Consider the following 15,253-nt stretch of genomic DNA (forward strand, 5'->3'; position numbering starts at 1 on the left):
GTCAAGATTTTAGCTGGCGACGTTGAGTCTTGACTTTCTTCTTTCTTCTCTTGGCCTTCAAGGAAACTTGCATTCTCCCTGTGGGGGGTTCTCTTGCTCTGTGGTCTATGTCTTCCCACCACCCCGTTATCCAGGATATAGTGGTGAACAAGAGAAATTTCACAAAGCCGAGATGCCCCCAAATAAGATGTAGGCCATCCCTGCCCTGATTTCTCTCAAACTGGAAGAACTATGAAGCCATCCTCTTGAATAGAAATAAATGAGACCGTTAGGACCGAGTGCTGTTTTGTCCCATGGGGAGTTATTTATTTATTTATTTACAGGACCACTTCTTAAACCATTTGTTCTCTCCCTTTAATGAAAACCTCTCAGAGGAGGCCCAATAGGGGAGGCAGCCAAGATCTGCCTCATTAAAATGACACCAGGGCTCAGAGCTGGGCAGCGTACCCAGAGGACCTGGTCGCTGCTGTGCTGCAGAGGGATCCAGGATGCTGCAGAGGGATCCAGGATCGGCCTCATGCACTGTTTGGCAGTGGGGAGGTGCAAAGGAGAAGTGTGGGTATAGACCCAGAGGGCTGGGGCTGTAACTGACAGCCCCCGAGAAAGGGTTGGCCGAACTATTCTGCTACCCGTAAACAGTAGCTTGTGTCTGTCCCCACCTGCTCCAGGCTGGGGTAAACTGAGATGGATTAGCAGTGAAGAATGAGAACCCACTGTCGACTTGTACAACCGGGTTTGAATCCGCCTCTACCACTTAGAGCTGTGCAAGTTGTATCGCTTCCCTAAGCTGCATGGTAGGGACAGCAATACTGCTTACTTCAGAGGACTAGGAGTCAGGGTCCCAGCAGGAGACAGCACACGCAAATCCAGTTATTTGTGCAAAGGTGAATATAGGAACTCATCACAAAGGTGTGGCTTCTTAAGAGGCAGAGCAGTATTTGGGGGTAGGAACAGTGAGGCCCCCTACCTCCTCTAGACCAAGTGGCGGTGGGCAGGAGAACCTGGAGACAGAGAGGCAGTGTGGGGAGGCATGCCTAGGGCCACTGAGCCCTGGGGGTGAGGGTGGCAGCTGGTGCCCGCAGCCCACCCCCATCCTCCTGTCCCCTCCCCTTCCTGCCCACCTTCTGCTGATGCTCCCAACTGACTGCACCTCACCAGGCCCGAGGGCAGGCGGCCCAAACATGTACAGTCCACCCAGGCCAGCCTCCCAGGCACAGAGAAGGCCGGAGAGTGGATGTGGAGGGGCAGGTGGAAGATACCCAACACTGAAAAGTTTGTAAGATAAAATCGGTCTCTGGAAGGTGCTGGGCAATGACTGTTCCAAAGCCAGGCATTGGGTAGCCAGTGGCTGCTCTTCAGCTTCATCATCATCATCGTCACTGTTATCATTATTATTACCGTTATTGTTATTGTTGAGGTTGCCCTCCAGGCATGGCGGCCACCCAGCCCTGACTGTCCCCTACACGCATGGGGGCAGAGTCCCTTGGCCTTTAGCATCTCCATTGCGGTTCTCTGTCTCAGCATGTGAAAAGGACTTTCGGGGTCCAGCCCCACAAGCTGTGGGGTGAAACTAAGCCACAATCATTGTTGTCCAATATCACATCCTTGCTTTCCCCCATAGGGAGCCTCTACTGCTGAGTCCTGGGCCTCCGAGGGGCCCTTGTGCCGAGTGCTGCCGTGCCGCGAGGACCTGTTTCTGAGATGAAAGCCATGCCTTGGAACTGGACTTGCCTCCTCTCCCATCTCCTGATGGTAGGGATGGGCTCCTCCACTCTGCTGTCCCGGCAGCCCCCCGTGCCATCCCCGAAGCGGTCTTTTGTCACGTTCCGTGGGGAGCCAGCCGAGGGTTTCAACCACCTGGTGGTGGACGAGAGGACAGGGCACATTTACTTGGGGGCCGTCAACCGGATCTATAAGCTCTCCAGTGACCTGAAGGTCTTGGTGACCCACCAGACAGGGCCGGATGAGGACAACCCCAAGTGTTACCCACCCCGCATCGTCCAGACGTGCAACGAGCCCCTGACCACCACCAACAATGTCAACAAGATGCTCCTGATAGACTACAAGGAGAACAGGCTCATTGCCTGTGGGAGCCTGTACCAAGGCATCTGCAAGCTCCTCAGGCTCGAGGACCTCTTCAAGCTGGGGGAGCCTTTTCACAAGAAGGAACACTACCTGTCGGGAGTCAACGAGAGCGGCTCCGTCTTTGGCGTGATCGTCTCCTACAGCAACCTGGACGACAAGCTCTTCATCGCCACAGCAGTGGATGGGAAGCCAGAGTACTTCCCCACCATCTCCAGCCGGAAGCTGACCAAGAACTCCGAGGCAGACGGCATGTTCGCTTATGTCTTCCACGATGAGTTTGTGGCCTCGATGATTAAGATTCCTTCGGACACCTTCACCGTCATCCCCGACTTTGATATCTACTATGTCTATGGCTTCAGCAGTGGCAATTTTGTCTACTTTTTGACCCTTCAGCCTGAGATGGTGTCTCCGCCAGGCTCCACCACGAAGGAACAGGTCTATACATCCAAGCTCGTGAGGCTTTGCAAGGAGGACACGGCCTTCAACTCCTATGTGGAGGTGCCCATCGGCTGCGAGCGCAGCGGGGTGGAATACCGCCTGCTGCAGGCTGCCTACCTGTCCAAAGCTGGTGCCGTGCTCGCCCGGACCCTCGGAGTCCATCCGGAGGACGACCTCCTCTTCACTGTCTTCTCCAAGGGCCAGAAGCGGAAAATGAAATCCCTGGACGAGTCGGCCCTGTGCATCTTCATCTTGAAGCAGATCAACGATCGCATTAAGGAGCGACTGCAGTCCTGCTATCGGGGGGAGGGTACGCTGGACCTAGCCTGGCTCAAGGTGAAGGACATTCCCTGCAGCAGCGCGGTGAGTCAGGGGAGGGCCCGTGGGCTGGGAGGGCATGGCATGGCAGGGGGACCCTAGACTGTGGCTTCCGTGGGATGTGAATCACCCAACCCATTTTGCAAGTGAGACAAGTACCTCCCGTCTCTGGGTCTCACTGGGCTCAGATCAGCACCAGCTCAAATGTGTTGTGTTGTGTCTATGACACTGAGCTTATCAGAGTTGGAGATGGAGCTGAAAGGTAGATTTCCTATCTGGACACTTTTCTCTACTCCACGCTGGCTCGTGGCTATAGGAGGACATGCTAGGAATAAGCGGGGATTGTGTTATAGAGATGTCATCTGAACCAGGCATCGTTGAGGCTAGATTATCGTGTCTTCTGATACAAGACATGTACCCATCCTTCGTACTGACCATGCCTGCAAATCAGTTTCTTGGGAGCTTGGAATAAAACCATTAGTGGGGGTAATGGAGCCCATCATTCTACATTTGGGATAGATCTAGAACTTTAAGAGTGTTACGTTTTTAGTTCCTTGGGTATCTTTAGGAAAGGGCAAAATGAGAGCAGAAACCGGAAGAAGGGGAGAATGACAGGTGAGTTTAGGAGGCCTTCCCAGGGTCTTGCTGGGTGGCCACAGATGCAAACAGGGGACATAGCCTCTTGCCTCTCCCAGCCCAAGTCATTCATGGCCCGGCTTGCTGTGGCTGGACTTCTATTCATCTTGAAAATGATTCCAGTGACTTAGAAGGCTCAGTTATGAGCATCTTCTCTACCCCATGTCCCTTCCTTTCCCCTTTCTATTGTTCACTTAAAAAAAAACATGAACCTAGTTTGAGAAGAATCTATCCTGTGATCTTAATTAGAGAGAAGAAAGGAGAATTCGTATACAGCTAGAAGTATACTTCATGGATGCAATTCTTGACAGCCCGTCTAACTTTGGTGAAATTCCACATTAGGAAAATGTATCTTGATTGACTTTAAAAGTAAGTTTCCCTTCATGAAGTATGGCTATTTGCCAAGCACATCTCAGAGGGCACTGGCAGCTGGGTAGCTTGGGGGAGAATTCTGCGGGCACTGGGACTCGGGGTTGGGGTAGGGGAAATGGAGGAGAAGGAAGGGACTCAGCAAGGTTGGTCTTTGGTGCCCTAACATTTAGGCTCAGGCAATTTTCCATTGGTGAGTTTTCCAGGTGCCTGGGCTGAAACTAAAGATACCATTTCATTTTGGAGGTCCTGAAAGCTGAGAGACCCCTAGTGTCACTGAGGAAATGGGAGAGGCACCATGGGCCAGAGAAGGAAGCAATAAGTTGACAATCATGGCCAGGCCAGAGAGTGGAGGGGATGCCACTGTACTAAACCCTAGCGGGTGACATACCTTGGGAGCCTTTGGTTTGAGGTGGTGGCTGATCCACTCAGTAGAGTCGAGAAGACAGGTTTATGAACTTGGGGGCCATGGGTTTCTCCCAAATGCAGGCTATAAAGGACTGGCCAGGTGCTGTGCTGTGTGTATGTACGTTACACATTCAATACAGCTCTCTGGGGGAGATGCATTAGGAAGCTGGCATGGGGAAGGCCCTTAGAGACCCTCTGGTCTGTACCTTCATTCTGAGGCCCAGCAAGGTAAATGAATTGCCCAAACCCACACATTTTGAGAAAGAACGAGAGACACGGCACTTGAGGAAAGTCTCGCTTGCCTCTTGAGGAAAATCCCACTTGCACACATGCATGCACACATGTGCACACCTAGCCATGTGTGTGCACAGATGAGGTAATTACCCCCACTAGCATGCACACCTACCTGCACACCTTGTGTTTGAAAATTCAAGTTTATCCTGTGTGCTTATGAAATAGCTAGTTCTTTTGAGATCAGATGGGTTGGATATTTTTTCTGTAGATATTTTTCCATAGAAAACTCGCTCAAATTCTGTCTTTTCGGGTGATGCTTTTGGGAGTAGAATCAGCTGCAGGGATCAGCCTGGCTGCCCATGGGCAGGAGTTTGTCCCGCCCTTGCTCCCTGCCACAACACAAAAAGCAAAGTTCATCATGGAAGTCTGCAGAGCTGTAGGTCCTAAGGCCGCATGGTGGCCTTGGAGAGAACAGAGGGATGACAGCTTTGCAAGACAGGCTAATGCCAGGACTGGGAGTCACAGAGCCAGATAACAAGCTTTAGATTTTTCTTTGGGCTTTAATTAGCTCTTTCAAGTTCGAGGCAAGTTCAGGGCTGAGAGCAGAAAGGAGGAGGCCAGAAACTCCACACCGGGCTAGCCTGTCTCCCCAGCCAGTATAAAAGGCCACGCCAGCTTGTAATGTCAAGTATCAGTTTCCTTTGATTTGGCCGACGCTTAGATTACTTTGCTCCGGTGCTCAGGTCCTCGACTTCAATTCATTTGGCCCCAGCTCAGACCACACATGCTCCCCCGGCCGTCAGCCAGGCCAGAGTCCTGGGCCTCCCTGGGGAGGAGCTCTCGTGGGCACACAGTTTGCTAACCCAGCTTTTCATCTTTCCATTTATGTGGCTGTTGGTTTCCTTTCCTTTTCCCCTTCCTGCCGTGAGGCAAGGATGGACAAGATGAATCCAGAATTCTCTTTGCCTCTGAGGCCAAGATTCCCTGGAGGCCTGTGAAGTGGGACAGAATCTCAGAAGGCCTTTGTCCCACAGCGTTCCCTTTGTAAGACAGCGTAGGAGGGGAAACATAGGCCGAGGAGGCGGACTTTTAAAACTTGTGTTTGTAGGCTGGGTGTTCCCTGTGGACTTTATCATAATTACAACCTGAAGAGTTTGAGAAGGTATGATTAGTGGCTCATTTTTTTAATTGAGATATAACTGACATATGACATTATATTGGTTTCAGGGGTACAACGTAACGATTCCATATTTGTCTGTATTGCAAAGTGATCACCGCACTAAGTCTGGTTGACCACACATAGTTACAATTTTCTCTTCCTGTGATGAGAACTTTCACGATCTATTCTCTTAGCAACTTAGCAATAATACAGTATCTTCACTCTGTAGTCACCATGCATTACATTACATTGCCAGGATGTACTGATTTTATAGCTGGAAGTTTGTACGTCTTGACCAGTGATTCATTTTTATTGCGTTCCTGTTGTCTTCATTCCCTAAGGGTAGTATGCTCATCCCGTGGTGTTCTTCAGGGTCTTCCAGCCCCTCCCATTTCTTGGGATCCCCATTCCTTCCCCTGGACTCAGGCCTTCAGCACTCAGAGCAGGGAACAGTATGAGCCCTGGGGCGCCTGACCCCCTCATTAGGTCCCAGCTGCACCCTACCTGTGTTCGGCAGGCGTGGAAAGGGAATATCTGTGTGGCGTGGGCTGCCTTGCCGTGGAGCGTTTTAGGAACCACATGGTGGGCCACGGCCTGATGACCAGACTGAGGGAGAAGTGTCACACTGTGAGGCTGGAACCTCGGTCTGCAGGCCCCCAGAGAGCTCCCTGTTGTTTTTATTCCAGGTGAATTGGGGAAGGCTGGAGGAACCCACATTAGAGATAAGGGAAGGTGGGCCCGGAGTGGCCTTCTCATGGGAACGTGTCGCTGTGAACGTAAATGTGTGCCAAATACAAATCTCTGAGTGGGTGTTGGGTGTAGAGGATAGAGAAGCAGCCCAGGTGTTTTCTGGTGCTTGTGGGTGATGGAAGCAGCTTCCACCTTTGCCTGCTGGGCCATTCTTTCCCTGTGTCTTGGTTTTCCCAGCATGAAGAGAAACAGGTATCCAAGGACAAATGGTCTAGTGTCTGAAAATTACTCTATAGGTCTCAGGAGGGCATGGGCAGAAAGAGGGTTCTAGAGGCATCAGCCAGGGGTGCCATTCTGTCTTGGGATTCAGGGGACTAAAGACCAACCTGAGGCCCTTTGCTTCTGCACATCCAGGAGGGTTAATGCCAAGATGTAATCTCTGTTTCTGCTGCTCACCCCTGGGATGGTCTCTGTCTCTGGTCTCTTTTGAAGGCTGTCACCCAGGCTCCCCAAACTGTCTATCTGCAGAGCACAAGATGATTGGCTTGAGGAGCCCATTGCCTATGGTTTCTGTCATGTGCCATGGCCCTGAGCAGGCCACGGTGACTGCTCCCAGCCTTTCCCGGGAGCCCTGACATTCCTGACCCGGAGTGGGGCAACAGGGCTGGAGAGTGTGCTGTTGTGGGCCAAGGCTGTTGTGTTCTGCATGGGCTGAGTGGCCTGGCCTCCCAGAGTCCCCCAGTCATAGCTGTCCATGGGGGTAACTCATGGAACACTAGCCCTTCCACCTCCAAATGAATTAATGAATGGATGAAACATTTATCAGGCCCCAGCAATGTACCCCCTCCCAGTGGATGCCAAGAATCATGAAATGACATCAGTATCCAGGGGCCCAAGAGTCCAGGATAGAGCTGCACCCCAGCAGATGACGATGGCCTGTGTGAAGGGAACAATGGCTCTGGTCATGGGAAAGGTTGTCAATCACGCCACTCAATCTTCTCTGAGTTTGGATCCAGTTGAGAAGTGGACATGGGAGTCAGGGAGTGTCAGCTTTAGTGTGATAAGGCTGGATGGGGCAAAAATCAGCTTCTTCATGTTCCCCCCAAGACTCGAACTTTGAGTGACCCACCAATACAAAATGTAGGTGCTTGGGGCGGAAACTACTATCCAGAATCCTAGCCTCACACCAGTCAAGTCTCCACAGTGGGAGCGGAGAGTGGTGGCTTCTGAGCCGCCTGGCACTCCCACTGCAGGGGTTCATTTGTAGTGGGCCTGACAGTTTACAGAGGGGCTCATCACCTCCTTTTCTTCTTGGCCCAGTGCTTTCCCCAGTGGTGCTCCGTGGTATGCTAGTGGCTTCCAGCGTGGGACAGTCTGTGGTGCAGGGATTGTCTGGGCATTGCCGAGCATTTATGATCCCGGGATCCTGGACCCTAGAGCACCGAGTGCCAGGGGCACCCCCCATCACTGCAAGAACTAGAAATTTCTGGAAGTCCCTGGTTGAGAACCATTGCTAAACCACGCATCTGTCTGACTTGGAGTTTACCCGCCAGCCCTGCTCTACCCCACACGGTTCACAGAGGCACAGGGACTGAGCTTCTGCTTTCTAACCCCAAGCTTCTCTTCATGTCGGACAGCGAGGAATGGTGAAGGAGAACCCTGCTCATAGGTGGCTTGCTTTGACTCTTGTATGCATTGGCTTTGCAGGCACGGCAGCCCTGAGAGGAGACAGGGTCACCCCTGCCCCCGCCCCGGTCTTGGGCTGGCCACCCATCCCGGCCTGTACGGTTATTCAGGTTCGTCTGGCGCCTGGGATCCTGAAATGCCATGAGAGTGAGCATCCGGAATGGTCAGGCGGCCACCCCGGGCTCCGGGGGCTAGTTTCTGCTCGTCCGCTCGGGGTGTTTTCTGTTCCCAGCCAGCAGGAAGTGCGGCTCTGGCTGGATGGGGTGTATCCTGTTGTTCATGGCGCTAGGCAAGCTTTTCTCCTGCCGCTCAGACCAGGAACTCCTCCTCTTGTCTGCCCCATGCCTCCTTCTTCAGCTCCACTGCATCTGACACACACACACACACACACACACAGACACACACAGACACACACACACACACACACACACACACACACACACACAGCAGGCCCACCAAATGTGCTCGCTGCACACCACACTCAAATCCCACGGAGAGCTCACGCCACACCTCCCCTTTCTCATGGGCCCAGGCACTCACCCCCTACAGCCTGTTGACCCAGTATTCCAGACTTCAAGTTTGGAATTTGGGGGCCTGCCATACTGCAACCCCAGTCTTTATAGAGCCAAGTTTTCCCTCTCTCCCCCTGGATTTGGTTTCTGTTCTGGGTACGCCGGTGAGAAGGCCATCTACCTCCCTCTTTTTGGCCAGCAGGGTTTGCAATGACAGTCATATCCCAGCTAAGTACACATGGTGCTTCGGGGTCCAGGATGGTGGCTGAGCCTTGGGTGGTGTGCTGGGCCAGGCAAGGGGACATGCCCCCCAGAATGCCATGCGGGAGCCTGGTGAGTCAGCAGGGAGAGTGACGGGACCCAGGAGCCCCACATGCATAATTTTAACACATACAGCAGCCAGAAGACCTCAGAGGCCCGTCAGCCCCGTCTCTGCTGCCTCTCTGCTGTGTTCCACTATCGAGCTTACTCTCATCTCCTAAGTCCCTCTTCCCCCTCTTTCTGTGATGTATTCTCCTCCACCCACACACTACGCGGAGCAGCTAATGCAGCGAGATCCCTCTCACGTGCACACACACGCGCGCGCACACACACGCCCCATACGGCGTGTGGCAGCCCAGCCAACATCGGCAGCCGAGTCTCTCCATCACTGAGCACACAGACCAGCCAGACATCACGGTCCAGGTCTGCATTCTGGGCCTTTCCTTCAAGTCCTGTCATCCTCACAGGGTGGTGTCTTGGCTGTGATTCTGGCTGGAGAATTCGAGCCTCTTGGTCTCAGCCAGTCCCAGCTCATGAGATGTCACTGGGCTGGTGAGCAGCTTCCCTTTTGCTTTGAATTATACATTTCATCTCCAGGAAGGAGGTGATAAAAATAATATCCCTTTCATAAAGCGTGTTGAGACTCCTTAGGAAAGAGAAATACACAGACATTAATAAATAATGAGAGACACAGAACACCTTGTGTTTGTAAGATGCTTCAACATTTCACGGCCCCACCTGTATATTCTCCTTTGCTTATGAGAACCACCCGATGGGACAAAAAGGGACTTAATAACACTGCTAGGATTTCAGACTTCTATTTTTTCTTCACCAGTATCTGCGTTGGAGAGGTTTGGGCTGTGCCTAACCCAGATGTTACGTTCCATATCCCGGGCCTGGAATGTGCCCTGTTCGCCTGCCTGTCCACCCGGCACGTGTTATGAATGCTAAGCAAAGGCATTTGAAGGAGAGGCAACATTTCAAGCCAGACCCTCCCTGCTGTTGTTAGCTTCAGGTGTCCCTTGGTTTCTGCAAGGCAGAAGGGAATGACTGCACATCGGTGCAGGGTGCTTGCTTCTTTTCCTTAACAAAGTTCGTGGAGAGAAGGCAAAAAGACAAGTAGGGGAGTTTCCCATTTGACCTCTCCATTTACATGTCTTCCCCTAGTGGACTGGGCCCCACAGGCTGTCCATGTAGATGAAACGGGATCTGCGGGAGAAGAAAGCCCACATCTTTTCCCAGTCTTGGTGTCATTACTGTGTCTCTGTCAGTGTTCCAAAGTATAATAGGATTTGTTTGGCTGATTTATCCCGCATGCAGGCAACATTTTCCAGACTCACACACGGGTCTGAGGAGCAAGAGGGGAGGATGCATGGCCACAAGAGTGGGGCTAATAAAATTTATTCCCACTAACAAGGGAATGGCTGACCCCATAATTCAGCCTGGCCAGCGGGGCCACTGCCTCCCAGTGCCTGCCAGAAAACACACAAACTTAATCATCGTGGCATGCCCTGCTCCAATTACGGCTCTGGCGGTGCAGAGGCCGTCTGCAGTAGCCTGGGAGGGGAGTGGGAATGTGGGATTGATGGGCATTGTGGAATGTCTTTGCCCTGGGCAGGTAGCCACTGGGGACCTTTGAAGCTAAGATACAAATGGACAGAAGTGGCACCCAATGGGGTGTGCTTGGGACTGTCCCCAGTGCCGAGAAGCCTTCCCTGATATTTCCCTAGGGTCCAGTTTCAGCTAATGGACTAGCCTCAGCGTGGTGGCCATCAGCAGAACTGGACCAGTGGAGTTGGGGTCCTGGTTCTCTTGCTCTGGTCATGGTATCATGGGCCTGGTCTGCTTATCAGAAGGAGAAACCCGGGACTGTCAGCAGCTGAGCTAATGAGAAGGTCACGGGTTCAACCCCCGGGATCCTATCCTGGGTTGGAGCTACTCTTTGCTGGCTACGCTCAGCAATTGCTAGGAGGGGTACATTGCTACAGCTAACTGTTGGTTACTGCCAGGCCTGCAGAGAGTGGGCTTGGCCTAATGCCTCTCTCCTGGGAAAACAGCTCAAAATAGTGACATTAGCTTCCTATTAGAAGGATAGCTTATGACAATGAGTGAAAGACCACTTAGCTATCTGGTGGCACTGGGCACAGACAGTCTCAAACACACATAGAAATAGTAAAATGAGTACAAAAATAAGCGTTGCTTTTAGCAGATCACTTCTATGGATTCGTAGCTAGTTAAGTGCATTAGTCCAGTGAATGTTTGCCTCAGAAGCCACATACACACACAGAACTCCTACAACATGATGACCTTCTGTCCTGTATTTTCGTACCCACCCTTTTAAGACGCTCAGAAGCAGGGCACTTGACTCTTGGGAACCTTGGTGTGATTTGTTGGGTTGTTCTTCCAACCCCGAGATGCTTCTCATGAAGCCCCTTCCGTAACGGTTTTGTCTAACTGGGTTATTGTGACTGTGCTTTCCCCCCTCTGTCTCCGTACACATTCATTTCTCCTACAGTCTCATGGAAAAAGACACAATATAGGCATCATTCTGAGATAGTAACAACATGGATGAGACTTCGTTCCCTCGTTCCGTTTCCGACATCTCTGCTCACAGCCGGGGTGTGAGGGCCGGCCTTCACCTGCTGCAGGACGTACCCGGCTCTCAAGAGAGTTCAGCCTGCAAGGTCAGCAAAGGCCACAGACAGACCTTCAGGGGAAGGTTAGAACCCAGAGAAGAGAGAGGAAATTGATGGAGAACAGGAAAGCAATTGGTGGGTCACATAGTCCAGTTTGGGGGATTTCTTTGTTTCAGAAATGAGCACTCAGGCTCGTGGACTATTTTATGGAGTAAGAAGCTTTTGGTAAGGGTAAACCAAAGCCTACGAAACCTCCTGAAGATGTTTCCACCTTCCTGAGGATTCTGTCTGCTTACTTCTCCCCCTGCAGTCAGAGGGCGCTCAGAGTCATCTCAAGGCATCAGCCCCTGTTTTGCGTTTATTAACACCATAGGGGTGGTGGTCATATTTGAGCTGTGGCCCCCGGTAAGTGGGTGATTATTGCCTGCTTGTGCTGCAGCGCTTTACCACTGGAGTCTGTATTTGGGTATGAGCTACTTTAGCTTATCTGATCAATATCTCCCTTTAAAAAGAAATCCCATGTGCGTAATTCACTGATTCCCCATTTCCAGCGGAAGTCTGCTATGGTCAGCTTTCGGGGTGTGTGTGTGTGTGTGTAAATGTAATTAATTAATGGGAAGAATTTAGGGCTGCTGAGCATGAGGAATCCAAGACCTTTTGTTTTCCACATCAGCAAGCACCTCGTGGGCGTCCCTCCTCTTTTTCTCCTAATTTATATTCCTTTTCAAAACTTCAGCCCTTGCTTTTTTTTTTTTAAGATTTTATTTATTTATTTGAGAGAGAGAGAACACAAGCAGGTGGGATGGGCAGAGGGAGAAGCAGATTCCACAGTGAGCAGGGAGCCCCATGCGGGACTCGTTCCCAGGACCCTGGGATCATGACCTGAGCGGAAGGTAGATGCTTAACCCACTGAGCCACCCAGGCGCCTCAGCTCTCGCTTTTCTTTGGGACCAACAGACCCAGGAAGGGAGGAAGCCCTGTTCTGATGATTGGCCATGGTCTCCACCGTAGGGGAAGGTTCGTTGCTTCCCGAGACCCCAGAAAGGCTGAGCCCTCATCCTGGGTGGCAGGAGAAGTGGAGGCAAGGGGTCTTCCCTGAGCAGTCTCTGACCTGGAATAGCCACCCTGGAGGAAGCTCCTGTGTAAGGTCAGCTTTTTCCCTCCGGATGGGGATTTGGGGTTCTGGTACCATTTTCCCATTAATGGGTCCCACGGGGGTCATTTCGCCCTGTAGACCTCTATTTCCTCTTCTGTTCAATGGGGCTGTTGGATTCTAAGATGTTGACTTATTTGCCTTCTCTGAGACTGCCAGGGTGTGAAAGAGTGGCTGTGCTCTGTGCCGGACAGAGCCCTCAGAGCTGAGCCCGGACGTCGCCTCTCCTGCGAAGCCCCACTGCTTCCCCGGGCCTGCTGTACTTGTGGCACTGTGTGTACAACTGAGGCAGGGCACGGATGGCCTTGTCCAAGTCATGGCCCAGGTCTGTCTCCCCCACCGGGGAAGGGGCAAAAACAGAGGAGTCATTTCCATTGGTATATTTTTGGGTCCTCACCTAGGCCTTTGTTTACCTTGTTCCTTCCTACACATTCTTAAGCCATTTACTAAGTGAGGAACAGTAAAGAGTGTTTTCATTTAGTGCCTCAGTTTCCCCTCATAGACATAGGAGTTCCAATAGCCTAAGATACCACAAGTTTGATGGAAAAAGGCCCAACTAAAGGCTCTTCAGTGGGTGAGCTTGGGCAAGTCTCTAGTACCTTCTCCTCCTGTGTGATGGTCTGATCTTCCAGCATTGGGGGTGAGCCTGGGGTGCCCAGGACTCCTCTGCGTGAGGCTAGATGCTACTTTTGTATTTAGGTAAGGGCAGGAGAGCTGGTTTGCTCCCAGATGGAGGGACTCCTCTCTTTGCTGGACCAGGAGCTGCCCGCAGAGCAAGGGAGGACCAGGTCTGACTTTGTATTTTCCATCCTGGGCTCGAGATTACTGCTGCCGACCCCAAGCGGTTGGCCGCTGCATCCCCGTTTGGAGGAGTTGGCTGGCATCTGGCCATCCCTGATGGCTTACCTGGTTGGCCTCTTTTGGATCAATTCGGGATATTCGTAAACAGCCGGTGCTTGGGGTAAGAGGGGAGGCCTGTGGCTATGGAAGAGGCCTTGTCCTAGAGCCGAGCTAATTGGCCCACAGGGAGATGGACCTGGTGACCTTTAGCTCGTTAGCACCACATTTGGATCACTGAGCTCTGGCCTAGTTCTGACCTTTCCATAACAAGGCCTCGATGTGGGGCTTCTGCAAAGGTGGGGCATCTGAGGGCGGGGCTGAGACAGCCCCACCGGGCAGGGGAGGTGCCCGCAGAAACCAGGCTAAGGGCCGTGCTTGCCAGAGTGAGAAACAATTTCAGGACCAGGTCTCCGCCCGCCTCATCGCCCAAGGCCTTCCAGGAGGTTTTGCATAGGTGTCATGGTGACGGGCTCCTTATGAGTCTGTGGCCAGGGCACGGGGCTGGGGGCGGTGCCCAGGAGCTCCCGACCAGACGCCCCCACCCCCGCTGTCTCCCAGGTCGCCTGTCTTCCTCCGCCCTCTTCAGAGTCTCCACCGAGACCACCGGACACCTCTGGGGTCCCCGGGTGACCGCTTTGCAGCTCTGCCCCGGGAACCTGGGGAGGCGGCTGGAGGAAGGACGCGGGCAGAATTAAAACCCCCTTTCCACAGAGATGATGGAGCTTTTCAGAGTGCCAGTCTCTCTACGGAGTGGGAGCAATTTCCCCGTAATTGGTAAAGTAACCGTAACTGCTCTGTCATTTGTATGTAGCGACACGTAATTGCACGGTAACCTTTGCCGCCGTGTGCGAGGGAAGCGCGGTAAGCTATTAGATTGTAATTTGGAGTGTCAGCTCCGGCTCTGCACACCACCTCCGCCGCCACCGCTCGGGGAGCCCCTGCGTCCGGGTCCGGGAGGCCCTGTTCCCTGCCGCGAGGCGGTCTCTTCCCATGCCTGCCTGGGCGGTGCTGCCCTCGGTCAGTGCTTCTCAAACCTGGTGAATGGCTACGTCACCTCCCTGGCAAGGTGTTAAGATGCAGGCTCCTGAGCCTCCCTCCCAGAGTTCCTGATCCAGCAGACCTGGGGTCGGTTGGAGAATTCGCATTCCTGGTGAATAGTGCCAAATGTTCTGGATCTTACCCCATTCCTCTGTTCCTTCCTTCAGCCTCACAGGCCTTACAGATCTTTAGGAAGTACCACTTTTGCTATTTGATCTCGATGACATTAGGCCCTTTGATTGTGGTAACACCGCTCTGAGGTAGATACCAGGAATTTCCCCCAAAACGTGAGACTCACAAAGGTGGCTGGAATTGTCTCGGGTGACAAACGATAAAAGTGAATACTCCCATGGCACTAAGTGCCAGACAGTGTTCTATGCATATTAAATCGTTTAATACTTACCACAGCACTAGGAAGTATATAGTCATATTATTATCCCCCTTCTACCAATCACAAGCTGAGGCCCAGAGAGGTTAGATACCTTGCCGAAGGTCACACAGCATTAAGTGGTAGAGTTGGGGTTCAAACGGAGGCATTCTGATTCTAGTTCCACAGTGTTAACTACTGCAAAAGCCAGGCTTTCATTTACTCATCCATCCATCCATCCATCCATTCATTTAACACGTATGTCTTAACCTACTGTGAACCAGGAACTAAGGTAAGGGTACAAAGATACCTAAGACATGGTCCTGTCCTTGAGCTCATGGTCCCTGGAATCCAGGTCTTAATTTTAAGCCATGCAACCATGAGGACATTTGTGGAAAGCGGATTTGGGATCTTCCTGATCAG

At 52.2% G+C, this 15,253-nt stretch overlaps 1 protein-coding gene across 2 annotated transcripts in view; it reads left to right on the forward strand.

Annotated features, from left to right (window-relative positions):
- The window catches only part of PLXNA4 (plexin A4), a 590,507-nt gene that overhangs the window by 230,896 nt on the left and 344,358 nt on the right, over positions 1-15,253 (forward strand). For both annotated transcript variants that reach the window (XM_087860822.1, XM_045792629.2), the window contains one exon: positions 1,622-2,886. In XM_087860822.1, the coding sequence (XP_087716948.1) occupies positions 1,702-2,886 (1,185 nt within the window). In that variant the 5' untranslated portion in view covers positions 1,622-1,701. The remainder of the gene's footprint in view (positions 1-1,621; positions 2,887-15,253) is intronic.

This window comes from Ursus americanus, chromosome 3 (assembly GCF_024610735.1).
Source record: "Ursus americanus isolate L20-20 chromosome 3, mUrsAme1.1.p, whole genome shotgun sequence".
NCBI lineage: Eukaryota > Metazoa > Chordata > Mammalia > Carnivora > Ursidae > Ursus > Ursus americanus.